The 13,777-nt window shown below is 34.6% G+C and overlaps 1 protein-coding gene across 3 annotated transcripts in view; it reads left to right on the top strand.

Moving 5' to 3' along the window:
* Window positions 1-13,559, top strand: part of DDX6 (DEAD-box helicase 6) — a 30,250-nt gene extending 16,691 nt beyond the window's left edge. For 2 of the 3 annotated variants that reach the window (XM_037841667.1, XM_037841666.1), the window contains exons 5-14: window positions 252-381; window positions 1,054-1,200; window positions 2,301-2,395; window positions 3,561-3,683; window positions 4,171-4,299; window positions 4,728-4,844; window positions 6,946-7,009; window positions 9,866-9,967; window positions 11,802-12,009; window positions 13,013-13,558. In XM_037841667.1, coding sequence (XP_037697595.1) covers window positions 252-381; window positions 1,054-1,200; window positions 2,301-2,395; window positions 3,561-3,683; window positions 4,171-4,299; window positions 4,728-4,844; window positions 6,946-7,009; window positions 9,866-9,967; window positions 11,802-11,977 — 1,083 coding nt within the window. In that variant the 3' untranslated portion in view covers window positions 11,978-12,009; window positions 13,013-13,558. Of the gene's footprint in view, window positions 1-251; window positions 382-1,053; window positions 1,201-2,300; window positions 2,396-3,560; window positions 3,684-4,170; window positions 4,300-4,727; window positions 4,845-6,945; window positions 7,010-9,865; window positions 9,968-11,801; window positions 12,010-13,012 lie in introns of all 3 variants that reach the window. The other variant, XM_037841668.1, reaches the window with a different exon arrangement.
* The last annotated feature ends 218 nt before the right edge of the window (window positions 13,560-13,777 follow it).

Genomic DNA, 13,777 nt, shown 5'->3' with positions numbered 1-13,777 from the left:
TTACACAAACACTCACACACATACACACTCACACTTTTTATGACATTTGAATACATTTTAAATTGTTTTTTATGAGCAATTACAGTAAATATTTGTTGCTCATTTACTTTTTCTGCACTTAGTCATGTAAAATGCAAAATTAGAGCACATCAGAGCAGTACCAGAGAGGTGTCCATGTGTATTTTAGAGAAGAACGTGCTTATATTCTATATTTATTCAAAAGTCATTTTGCATTGTTTTGTCTCTTTTAGGAGGAGAGCATTCCCATTGCTTTATCTGGTAGGGATATCTTAGCTAGAGCAAAAAATGGAACAGGCAAGAGTGGTGCCTACCTCATTCCCTTACTTGAACGGCTAGACCTGAAGAAGGACAATATACAAGGTTAGTTGATTACACTAAAAAAAGCAGTTTAAGCCTTGAAGTTAATGTACAAGATATTATCTTTTTTCTTTCTTTTTTTAAATTAAAATTTATGTAATCTGGAATTAATATTCACAGCTTATGGTGTGATTGTGTTACGAACATGATTCCCTACTTTTTATGAAGAAATTTCTAGTTTTTCAAAGTACTAGTATTCTGGTGAAGTAGGCAATATATTATTTTTAATATTAATATATTATTTGCCCTATAGGTAGGAAAGTTAAGATCATTAGAGAGTAATTAATCTGGTATTACTGCTTACAAACCATGAAACTGAATTGTTTCTTATGGCAGCTATGTGCATGCAGAGTTCCTTGTAGAAACACCATTTATTTCTGTTTAAAGGCTTGTGGTTTTGGGATTTTAAAAAGTTCAGGCAGTAGAGAAGAAACATTTCCTTATTGTACTCAGAGTAAGCTAGTAGAATTAAGTTTGTTTTCAGCTTTCTTGATCTTTAATTATTGTTACTCCCAACTTCTCTTTACCTACACTTCTATTTTGCAAATAGAGCCTGGGAAGGAGTTTCCTACTTGGGTGTTTTAGGCTAGTGAATTTCTTACTGTCAAGATAACGTAGTTAGGGCATCTTAGAAATATTAATTAGGTTAATATCCCTGTCCTTGATATTTTCCAGCAATGGTGATTGTTCCCACTAGAGAACTTGCTCTACAGGTCAGTCAAATTTGCATCCAGGTCAGCAAACACATGGGCGGGGCCAAAGTTATGGCCACCACAGGAGGAACCAATTTACGGGATGACATAATGAGGCTTGATGATACAGGTAAGAAATGATTTATAATGTGTGATTTAGCTCTCTGATTGTAATTGCAGCCACAGATGCTTCCTTTTTGTAACTTACTAAAATTATTAAAAATTGCTAAAATTAATGAGCAGAGAAATACTGCAGTAAAAAGTGAATGAAGGAAATGAACACTTCAAGAAAAATAGAAAAATTGATAGTAGTAATTGGAAGGCTGTTCAGCCTCTTACTAATACTTAAAGAAATGTAAACAAAAACAGTAAATTGATACTGGTGCCTATCTGATTGGCAAAACTAAAAATAATATTAGTGATGTGATTTTTTTGAGAAATAGGCTCTTGCAACATAGGAGTATAAATTGACAACAGTTTCTGTAGCTGGCATTGGGCAGTATATTTCAAAATTACAAATGTATATTATCAGTATATCTTGGAAAAATAATTGGGCAAATACAAGGCTGAATGTGTAAGGTTGTTTACTGTGGTATGGTTTATAGTACTGAAAACTTTAGTCAACCCAAATACCAGTCAGAAATTGGCCAAATATATTGTGGTATGGTCCAAATGTAATTCCACATAGCCATTAAAGGATAAAGCTGATCTGTATTCATTTTCATGGGGAGGTTTCTGTGATGTTATTGCATGAAAAAAATGTATTGAAACAGCAGAAGTAAGATCCACTTATATAAAGTTATACATTTGTATGATAGTTACCATTTGATTATTTGAATTACTTGTTATATTCTTGATACTGCCCAGTGCTTAAAAATGATTATCTGACTTGCTGCTCATAACTATTTTGTGAAGACGGTTGCTCTAGATCCGAGGCTTATCTGCTGTGTCAGAGGCCTGATAGGCCTTCTGTTGATTCATTAGGGACTGTCATAAGGAAGTAGGCCCCTATTTGGAGCAGGTGATTTATCTACTGTAGAGATGAAAGAAATAAGGATTCTCTAGCCAACCTGAGTTGAAATGGAAATCCATATCCTAAAATGGACCTTTGCACCTCTGTATTTTTTACCTCTGGAAAAAGTTTCTAATATATATATGATAAACCTTTACTATATACTTTTTCCTCAAGCTAAAGCTAACAAGGACATGTGTTTTCTAAATCTTGTGTAGTGCACGTGGTGATAGCTACCCCTGGGAGAATCCTGGATCTTATCAAGAAAGGAGTAGCAAAGGTTGATCATGTCCAGATGATAGTATTGGATGAGGTAATGTCTCTTCATTTGAAAAGATGCTCTCTGTCCTATTTTGTGCTTCCCTATAACTGCCAGTGAATGAAGCAACAGCTGTTTGTGTTTATGATCTTCTAATAAGTGTCCAGTTCTTGACAGTTCAAACTAATTTGCTTATGAAACATGTTTTACCCTTCGAAGACAATAGATTATAGAGATATGTAGGAGTTCAGCCTTGTCTCTCTCTCTTAGGGATGCTAGATAGTTTAGATTTTGTTTTCATTTTTCAAGAAGAGGAGTTAACTGAATAACCTTACAGCCAAGTTCATTCTAAATCTCTTACTAGTCAGTAATACATCTTAAAAAACATAGATTGTCTCTGTCTCTCATTTTGCATATATAGCTTTGCATTATTTGGGTTTTGATCTCTATTGTATGTACTGTCTCACCAGATTAAAAGTGCCTTTTAGTATCTTATTCAACTCTGTATTCCCAGAGTTTAGCAATATTGTATACATAAAGCACATTAGTGTTGTTAATGCTTTGAAATAAAGTTACTTTCCCATTTGGTTTGTGTTTTGAGATAACTAGCTCAGTGTTGCTCATGATCTGATTCAGATCAAGCTCTTATCTTTGATAATAAGAACTAACATTTATTAACTGCTGTGTGCCAGCACTAAGTGCTTTGCATGTTTTTTTCATTTAACTTCAGAGCAACTGTGTGAGGTTGGTACCACTACTGCATTAAACTTTCCAATTTACAGTTGTGGAACCTGAAGTACATAGAGGTTAAGTAATTTCCCAACACAGCTAATAAGTGAAGGAGACAAGATTTCAACACTGGTAGTTTGACTTCAGAGCCTATACTTTTAACCATTCCCAGATAAGCATACTGCATCTTTAAAGGAAATTCCATTAATAAACTATTTAAATTCTGTTATGGAAGCAAGGGTTATATCTGTCCAGAATTTTTTTTCCCCTAGAAGATGGAGATTATACACTTTTCCCCTTTGTGAATCACTGGGGGTTTGTCTTGATGCCATTGGACACAATGCATTGTACTGGGGAGCTTACTGTTCGAAACCAGGTGCATTCCATGGATGTTCTTGTTGGGCAATGCCTTGTTTTTGACCATATGTTAACCAATGACCTTACACATTTACTTCATTGTTTTTAAAGGTGTGTTCTCTTTGTACTGCAGGCTGATAAGTTGCTGTCACAGGATTTTGTGCAGATAATGGAGGACATTATTCTCACGCTACCTAAAAACAGGCAGATTTTACTGTATTCTGCTACTTTTCCTCTTAGTGTACAGAAGTTCATGGTGAGTATAAATCTGTGCTTGGAAGCAGTGCCATCCTGTTGCCTATGAGTGTACTTTTTAACTATAATTACATCCTGTTAATCAGTATATACTTCATGTTGATTATTACATCTGATGACTTGCAGGATTTGTTGTACATAAGCTAACTGAATTTTTTTAAAAAGGTATAGCTATAATTTGATTAAAGTTTTCGTTTTTATTTAGCTTCTAGTATCATCAGCCATTGACGACATAGCCATTGATGCTAGATAAATTGATTACAGCATAAAGTCTATACACAAAGTATAAAATAGTAACTAAGCTACATATATGCATCTGGGATCTCCCATTTTATACTTATTTATTCCATGACAGAATCCTGTGTAGTTGTTTTGAAGAGAGATGCATCCCTTACTGCAGGAGTTAATGAGGCAAAAACATGGTATATATTTTGAGTTTAAGCAGTATACTCTGCTTTCATTCAAGTATATGATTCTTCTTTTTTCAGAATTCCCATTTGCAAAAACCCTATGAGATTAACTTGATGGAGGAACTAACTCTGAAGGGAGTAACCCAGTACTACGCATATGTAACTGAGCGCCAAAAAGTACACTGCCTCAACACACTTTTTTCCAGGGTAAGTAATAGGCTTAATCCCCACTTACTGCCCCAAAAATACTGTAACAGTTTCCCCACTTTCTTCACTATTAAAAAAAAAAAAAAAAAAGTCCTTAACTTTTCCTAATAGGCAGTTTCATTTGTTGATCTGAAATTGCTACTGTATGCTTGACAAGTCACAGGTACTTTTAATTTGATTTGACGTTGATTATTTTATTCTTGTTGGCAGTTATATGAAATATAATCTTCTAAGATAAAACATAAATTATCTGCAACTATTAAGCAAAAAAATGGTATTCTCAACTCCTACAGCACTGCATCTCTCTTGCATCATGAGATTCTAAGTCTCTTTAAATTTTCTTGTTTGCCATTGCATATTTTCAGGATTCAGCAAACTAAATGAAGGTTTTGGTTTTTCTTTCTCATGCCTTTTTTTCCTGTGTTCAGCTTCAGATAAACCAGTCAATCATTTTCTGTAACTCCTCTCAGCGAGTTGAATTGCTAGCCAAGAAGATTTCCCAACTGGGTTATTCTTGCTTCTATATCCATGCTAAAATGAGGCAGGTGAGTATGAAACTGGAACTTGCACAGATTCAAAAAATATTTTTTTCTAAATACTTGTTTTTGTTTTGTTTTAATGCTCCTCTAAATGCCCTGAATTTAAGAACAAACTATTCCACAATAGCTGAAGGACCCTTCATCTTAACCTCTGTGAGGTTCAATTTAATAATTTTAAAATAGTCCTAACTCACAAGGTTGTTAGGAGAATTGAGATAATGTATGAATGAGTACTTTATAAACTATCAAGCCTGATATAACCCTGATTCCCTTTCATCGTGTAATACAGTAACCACTAGCCACGTGGCAATTTAAATTTAAAATTAAATAGAATTAAAAATCATTTCTCAGTCACACTTCAAGCTCAATTAGCCACACATTTCATGGATTGGAAATTGTAGACACAGAAAGTTTCCATTATTTACAGAAGGTTCTATTGGACAGTACTGCTCTAGATTTTCTCTCTTAATATATAGCCCCTTAGCTGAGTCAATTTTTATTCTTTTTCGCTTGAAGAAAAGGATGCAATCTCTACATTTCAGAACTTGATTTAATAAAAAATAAATTCAAAACTATAACAGTACAACATTTTTTGTTGTGCTAACTACAACTTTGTGAAATTTCATGGAAAGTAGTTTCTATATAGTAATGGGTTAAGAACTGGGAAATCTATGCAGAGTTCTTTTTGAAAAAAGCTTAATGTCACAGCTCAGATACCAGCATGCAAGAATGAGCCTAGTGTGAGAAATATTCATGGGAAATTAATGTATGAAGCTGAAGAGAATATTTCAGAATGGAAACATGTTGAAAAGAAAGACCAGTTTGTGAGATGCTACAGTGTTGCTTTTGGCAAGAGTCTTGAGCCAGTGTGTATGTGCTTTTGGTTTTTGTTTTTTAATTGAAAAGCAGTTATTTTTTATTTTTTGCATACAGTAACTACATTGAGTTTGTCAAACTGCAAACTTAGAGGGAGCAGTTCCCACAAGACCACCTCACTCTGACTCTAATTGCAAGTTCAGGGAGTTTCCGAAACCACCCTCAGTTTTGATAATTCATTGAAAGCTATTACATTCATTGTTTATTACAGGGAAGGGATACATTTCCCTGTAAATTAGCTGAAGGAAGAGATGCATAGGGCAAAATCTGGGAGGGATCCAAATGCAGAGCTTCTGGTTCTTCCTCTCCCCATGGAGGCCTGGATAGCATTACCTGCTTCCTGCCACGGTATTTGTGACAGTACACACAGAGTATTGCCAGACAAGGAAGCTCTCCTGAGCCTTTGGTGTTCAGAGGTTTTATTAGGGCTTGATCACGTACTGCCCTTGAGTGGTTGACCTTTAGTCTCCACTTCCTCCAAAGGTCAGAACTGATAGGACATGGCCAAAGCCGGCAGGCAGGCAAAGACACTCCTTCACCTCCCAGTAGTTTAGGGCAAAGGCCAGATCTCTCTGGGTGTGGTAAGGTTAATTTTATAAAAAATTAAGTAATAAATATGGTTAAACGGGGAAATATTAGGTAGTATATGTTGTAATAAACTAAAAATTAAAAAAACTGTGCCACTGCACTACACAAATAGTGAACACTAGTAGTACAATTAGAAAAATGTGCTTTCATCATTTGTAACAAATGTACCACACTAATGCAGGGTGTTAATAACAGAGAGCTATATGGGATTCCTGTATTTTATGCATGATAGTTTTGTAAACCCACAACTTATCTAATTTAAAAAAAAAAAATCAATAATAAATGTCTTGGTCATGCCAAACTTCAGGCATCTTCTGTTTGAAGCATTTAAAAAGTAAATCTGTGTACATGCACATGGTGAAAATTGTCGCTTAAAATTCACTTTAGCAAAAAAGATAATCTTTTAAAGAATTGAGGTAAATACTATCTATAGATATGTATTAGTTGCTTATTAATTTCCATGGGAAACTAATTTTATGGTTAATTTTACTTTTTGGTTTTAATTATATGGATTGGCTTATCTTTCATTTGTGTGAAAATGAATTTTGAGTGTAAAGGACTGACTGCATAGGAGAAACGATGAAAACTTTCGGGCTGTGTTTGAGTTTTAGTCAAATTGAATGCATTGCTTTTTTTGTTCTAGGAACATCGAAATCGTGTATTTCATGATTTTCGAAATGGCTTATGCCGCAATCTTGTTTGCACTGGTAAGTATTTTTTATTTCCTTTACCTATTTTTTTCTCTCTAGTTCGGTTTGTTTTGAGTTCTCTGTCCCTATCACATAGTATATTGTCTGTGTTACAGTCCAGCCCATTCCACCACCACTTTCAGAATTTCTGAAGTTGAGAATGATCTCCAGTTTAAAATTAGGTTCCATACCTGAAATGCGGAAGACTTGTTCTGGCATTCATATCTCATCTCTACATTTTAAACCAGTTTTTGGATTTGTGTGTTTTCTGAATAGTTTTAGTATAAAAGAATGAACCAACAGAAAATGAATTATATTAAGAAACTATCCATGGTTTGGAAATTTTTGTTGTAGCTTTTTTTATTTTATTTTTTTCCCAGAAGCAAACTGTTCTATCTAAATTTTGGTTTATTTCACTACATGCAGAAAAACAGATTGGGGAGGTAGGGAGGCAGATGGACACACAGATCAGAGAAAGCACATGGATTCAATACTTTCCCATCTCTACACTGGAAATAGAATCTTAGTTATTGGTATGAGATTAATAATTGAAACTAGACTTCTGAGTAGAGTGAAGAACCCAGAATTTTTTTTTTTTAATGATTGAGGTAAAATACACATACAGATAAATATACTTAATCTTAAATATATTGTTCGATGAGTTTTTTATATGTGTACACACATACGAGCATCAGATTCAGAATTCTTCAAATCTGGATTTTTAAAGATCCTACTTCAAAAACTCCAAATTTTTTCTAGCAGCATATTAAACTTCGTAATTTACAAGAATCACTCAAGGAAAAGGGGCTATAAATTATCTTGTATGCTTGTAGTTTTTCTTGTTTCTCTGCCTTACGTCTGAAAGGACAGTTAATTTAGCTGTGAAGTCATAAATTTATGTTTACTTTATCAGTAGATCTGACCTTTAAATATATTGAAGTACTGAAAATATAAAATATCTCTGATTTACTGGAAAGGATACTAGATGGCTGAAGTTTTGAAACTATGGGGTCCAAGTCTTAATATTTTGACATCTAATTGTATGACCTTAGGCAAGTCATATTCTCTCTTTTAACCCGTTTGGTCATCTATAAAATGGAGATACCTTGTAAACTAAATTCTGAATATAGAATTCATTTATTAGTTAATTCATTTATTCAACAACTATTTATTGAGTACTTAATATTTGCCAGACACTTCGCTAGGTGCTGCGAAAATATATATACTCCCTGACTTAGGCGAGCCTGTGTTCTGCAAGGGGAGATAGTTCATCAGTGAAAGATTTAGAGTTACTATGCACATTTAGAATATATAGGCAAATAGAGAGTGACGTTTACCATCAAAGCAACCTTATTTGGGGAGGAAAAAAAATTTTTTTTCCAGGAAAACGATGCTCTTGGCATTTATAGTACTTATACATTGATCTGAATTTTTACCGTCGTTAATCGGCTTGATTTTTAGTAATTACTTACAAGATTGCCCTTAGATAAGTGCTTGAAATGCCAATGATTTCTCCTTTCAGATCTTTTCTAATAACTTGTAATGTCATTAAATGACAAGTAGTGAATAAAATATATGTATAAAATGTATAAATAAATATATTTTAAAATACATGCAAAGTATGTCCTTTTAAGGAGCAATAGATTAGACAAGGTGATAAAAGATAAATAGCAGTAGCAATCTAAGAACAGGGGTCTGCATACCTTTTCTGTAAAGGGCCAGATAATAATAAGTATTTTAGACTTTGTGTACCATACAGTTTGTTCCAAGTACTCTCTGTCATTGTAACTCTAAAGTTAGACAATACATAAACAGTAAAAGTTTTTTACAGGTGTTAGATTGGATCCAACAAGAGAGTTAAAGGTGTGCATAGTAAGTAACCTAAGTATTTGAGAGAGAAATAATGGGCTGAGGCAGTCTGGGAAAGATGGAATTTTAACTGGTTTTAAAGGCTGTGTTCCAGACATTTCGAAGAGGGAATTTTAAGTTAAAAGATTGGGATGAAAAATGGTCCAGAGAGGGCTGAGGATATGTTTAAGGAAGGATAAATGGATGAGTTTGGTGGAAATGGAAGAGTTGAGGAGGTGTGTTAGAGAGGTAAATTAGGACCAAATTATAGAATGGAGGACCCTGATGTCAAATTTAAATTCTATCTGGAGGCAGTTTTAAGTAATGAGTTAAAAAAAATTAAAGCAATATTTTAGAAATATTAGTCTCACTGGCCATGATGGATTATTTTGTATTGGGGAGCTAATAGAAGCAAGGAGACCAATTTATTAGCCTGTTGTAGGTGCTTTTACTTATAGTATTAAAAGCGCCTGAACTATCTTAGTAATTATTGGAAAAGAAAGGAATAGAAGGGATGGCCCTGCATATCAACTCACCTCAGATTCATTGTAAATCTTTTTATAGAATGGGATAAATGAATTCTAACAAAGCAAAAACAAATACTGCTAGTGAATTACCTTTTTGAAGTACTTTAGGTTTATACAACCAAATTTTTATTAAGTAATTGACAATTTTAATTTTGGATTAAATACTAGATAATAGACTGAAGAAAAACTGATTTATTCCTTGAGATTCATTTATGAATTTATAGTTTACCAGTCATCCTGGTCTCTTCCTGAATTTTTGCACATTTACTGTAGACTATTTTTTAAAACTTGCTTACAGGGCGAAGAGAACTTGTGAGCAGAAGGTTATTTATGATAATGTATGTGAAAGATAATGACAGTGATTCATAAATGGGTTTCAGTAACTGAATGAAATGAGTAAAATTAGGTTACACAAGACATATGTTAAAGTGTATTATGATACAAAGAGGCATGTTTACATTGAAAGATATAAAAATTAACCTTTTTTTTCCTTTTTTAGATCTGTTTACCCGAGGTATTGATATACAAGCTGTGAATGTGGTGATAAACTTTGACTTCCCAAAGCTGGCAGAGACCTATCTCCATCGTATTGGACGATCAGGTAAGGAAAAGGAAGGAGGTGTTCTTCATGGAAGTTGTTTTTTAAGAAGTGTAATCCCTTAATTTTATTTTTGAAATAGAGTGCAGCTGTTGTGAGAACAGTGAATTAAAACTAATTTAGTTGTTTGATATTTAAGACCTAATAAATTTCTAGTTCTTGAAGAACATTTATTAAGAAAAGTTAAAATAACTTTATACTTAATTTGAGATAAAATTAGCATGAGAACTTCCTTTGCTCATTAGATGGTGCACTCTGTAACTGTACTGTTTAGTGTATGATTTTGGTGACTTCTTTTTTTAATGCAATTTTTAATGCAATTTTATTGATGTATATTCATGTAATATACAATCCTCCAAAGTGTACAATCAGTCATTCACAATATCCTCTGTAGTTGTGCATTCATCCCCACAATCAATCTTTGAACATTTTTATTACTCCAAAAAAATAAAATTAAAATAAAAGACATCCAAAACATCCCATTTCCTTCCTCTCCCCAATTGTTCATTTACTTTTTTTTAATACAGTTTTATTGAGATATAGTCACACATCCTGTAGTCATCCACATTGTACAGTTATTCACAGCACCATCATACAGTTGTGTGTTCATCACCAGAATCAATTTTTGAACCTTTTCCTTACTCCAAAATAAAAATAAAAGCAAAAAAGAACACCCAGAACTCTTCACTCCCCCACCCTACCCTATTCTTCATCTAATTTTTGTCCCCATTTTTCCATTCATCTGTCCATACACTGGATAAAGGGAGTGCAAGCCACAAGGTTTTCTCAATCACACTGTCACACTGTGCAAGCTACATAGTTATACAGTCGTCTTCAAGAATCAAGGTCACTGGGTTGCATTTTGACAGCTTCAGGTATTTCCCTGTAGCCATTCCAACACACCAAAAACTAAAAAGTGATATCTGTATAGCACATAAGAGTACCCTCCAGAGGGACCTCTGGACTCCATTTGAAATCTCTCAGCCACTGGAACCTTATTTTGTTTCATTTCTCTTCCCCCTTTTGGTCAAGAAGATCCTCCCAGTCCCACAGTGCAGGGTCCAGGCTCATCCCCAAGAGTCATTTCCTGCATTGCCAGGGGGATTCACACCCCTGGGAGTCACATCCCACTGGGGGGGAGAATAGTGAGTTTACCTGCCGAGTGGGCTTAGAGAGAGAGGGAGCCACATGTGAGCAGCAAAGAGGCTCTCTGGAGGGAACTCGTAGGCACAATTATAAGTGGGCTTAGCCTCTTTCTTGCAGCAACTAGCCTCACAAGGGAAAGCCCCCAGATTGAGGGCTCGGCCCACTAAATTGGCAGTCCTCGATGTTTGCAGGAAAATCAGCAATAGCCCAGGTGGGAAAGTCGAACATTTCCACATTTCTCCCCAGTTCCTTGGGGTACCCCACAAATACACTTATACTCTCTGCCCATATCACTCTGGGATGTATCAGAATTTCACCCCAGCCTGTGCAAACCCACCAGGTCCCACTTCTCATTCAGCGCTCCCTGCACCTATGGTATTCAAACAAACTGATAGTACAAGTTAAATTATCTAGTGTGCTACAGAAAATACAGATCCTACAGATTTTTGGTGACTTGATGTGTATGAGCATCCACTTGCCATTTGAAAAAAGTAAAATAGAGTATGACTTGGGCTGTGATACCTGAAGTTGCAGGGTGATGTGTGTATATGAGGAGACCATAAGAAGTGGTTTCAAATACTTAGAATTGCACTGAACAGAAATATTAATCCTGTGTGGTTTTGCCACTTACAGAGTTGCACATCGATTTTCGTATTTAAGTCATTTTTTAATTGTTTTTCTTTTTGGTTAGGTCGCTTTGGTCACCTTGGCTTGGCCATCAATTTGATCACGTATGATGATCGCTTCAACCTGAAAAGTATTGAGGAACAGCTGGGAACAGAAATTAAACCCATCCCAAGCAACATTGACAAGAGCCTGTATGTGGCAGAATACCACAGCGAGCCTGTAGAAGATGAGAAACCTTAACAAGCATGTGTGTACCTGACAGAATATCCCAAGTGAGCAGAATATTTAATGAAAGGAAAGAAGCCAAGAGCCTCTTTTTTCCTGGGGGAAATTTATCCCACCATAAAAGAGCAATATAGGATACAACACTTGTTGGCATAAATGACAGTAATCAGCAGCATCTCTTGAATGAGGTGGTGGTCTAGTTAGAGAACCCATAAATGCTGTTTTTGAGTGCAGTGTCCCTGAGTAATGTGATACTTAAAATATTCAACTCCCAAAGTAATGAAAGCAAAAAAGAATCTTTTTAGCAATTTTGAGTTTCAAAGTATTCTCTGGATTTTTTTTTAATTATTGTTTTTTAATTATTACTCAAAGCCGTCCCTCTGTTTTTAGTATTTACTCTTAATTTATAATGGGCACATTAATAAATCAGTTGAAATTAGCTGTACCTTATTACCAAATGTATAGCTTGCTGTCTTTTTTAAATGCCTACTCTGATTTCCTGCACAGCCATTCATTTCATCTTGCAATAATTGATGACTGTTGGGCTCTGGTAGAAATGCTCAAAACAAGGCTTAATATAAAGTAATGTAGGCTATCTCAGAGCTTTTTCTGGAGAAAATCTGATTTGAGAGATGGTAGATTCCAAATTAGCAATGAACATTGTACCAGTTATTGCTTAATTTAATAAAAATTACTCTTTTATATAATTTTTAAAAAAATTTTTAAATGTTAAACATAAATCTGTTAAACAAACATGAAACTAGCCTATGTTTGCTAATACATTGGCGGGTTATTCAGTTCATGTATGGTAGATTTTTAAAAAAATTTCATTGTATGGATGAGTGTTACCAACAACTAGAACTCAGATTCTTCTTTTTATGTCTGTTTTGCCTAGTAGAAATTCCTTAATCCTAATCAGTGGATTCTACAGTAGGCAAAGCCTTGGTAGAAACTACCAAAGACAGCATTTGGAGTGAACTGAGATTGTGATTTTAGTTTGTATTGCTATCACAAATGTTAATTTTAGGCTTCTTCCTAATCTTTCTTCAGGCTTTGACAAACTACAGAAGGCCGTTTGGATCTGTGACACATCATTTTGGGGGGGAATGCTCTTCTCTTTGTGGGTTTTTCATCTTCTTTTATTTTGGAACTATATGAAGACTTAAAAGAGCGCAGACTTTTTTTTTTTTTTTTTTTTTTTAACTGTTGAAGAGAAGAAAGCTGAAAAGAAGGAATATACCTTTTTTGTTCCACTTGTTTGCACTGTGTGCTGACTGAACATTAGTTGCACTAACTGCTGGTTTTTAAAATATGTTTTCTGGGGAAGGGGGACAAGGAAGGAGGAGAAAGAAGAGAAGGGGAGAAACCCTGAAAAGAGAAGAATCTTGATGAACACACAAGCTTGTCTACAATTTCAGAATTCTCCAACAGCTGACTTCCGAGTGCATTTCAACTTCTCCCTGATTACTCATCCGTTTTTTAAGCCTAAAGAGCTTATTACTTATTTGTGCGAAGTGCCTTATGCTATGAGACCATTCAGAATATCATCTTTCAGACACAGCCCAAGGAATCAACAATAGTAATTCTTTTCTTTTTCCTTTTCTTTTTTTCTTTTTTTTTTTTTTAATTAATTTTTTTCCTTCCATTTTGGTTTCAAGTTGAAGTCTCTTCCCATTCTACCCAAGTACTCAAGCCCAGGGCTGGAAGATGAAACGTATTAGTAATGTTAAATACCTTTTTCTTTTTCTTTATGTGGAGGAGTTGATATGCATCTGCAGTTCATCCGCACTGTAAATACATGTATTTAAAAAATAA

The sequence above is a fragment of the Choloepus didactylus genome, chromosome 6 (assembly GCF_015220235.1).
Source record: "Choloepus didactylus isolate mChoDid1 chromosome 6, mChoDid1.pri, whole genome shotgun sequence".
In the NCBI taxonomy this organism is placed as follows: domain Eukaryota; kingdom Metazoa; phylum Chordata; class Mammalia; order Pilosa; family Megalonychidae; genus Choloepus; species Choloepus didactylus.
Note: the sequence above shows the minus strand (reverse complement) of the source record. Positions and strands in the feature narration are given on the sequence as shown.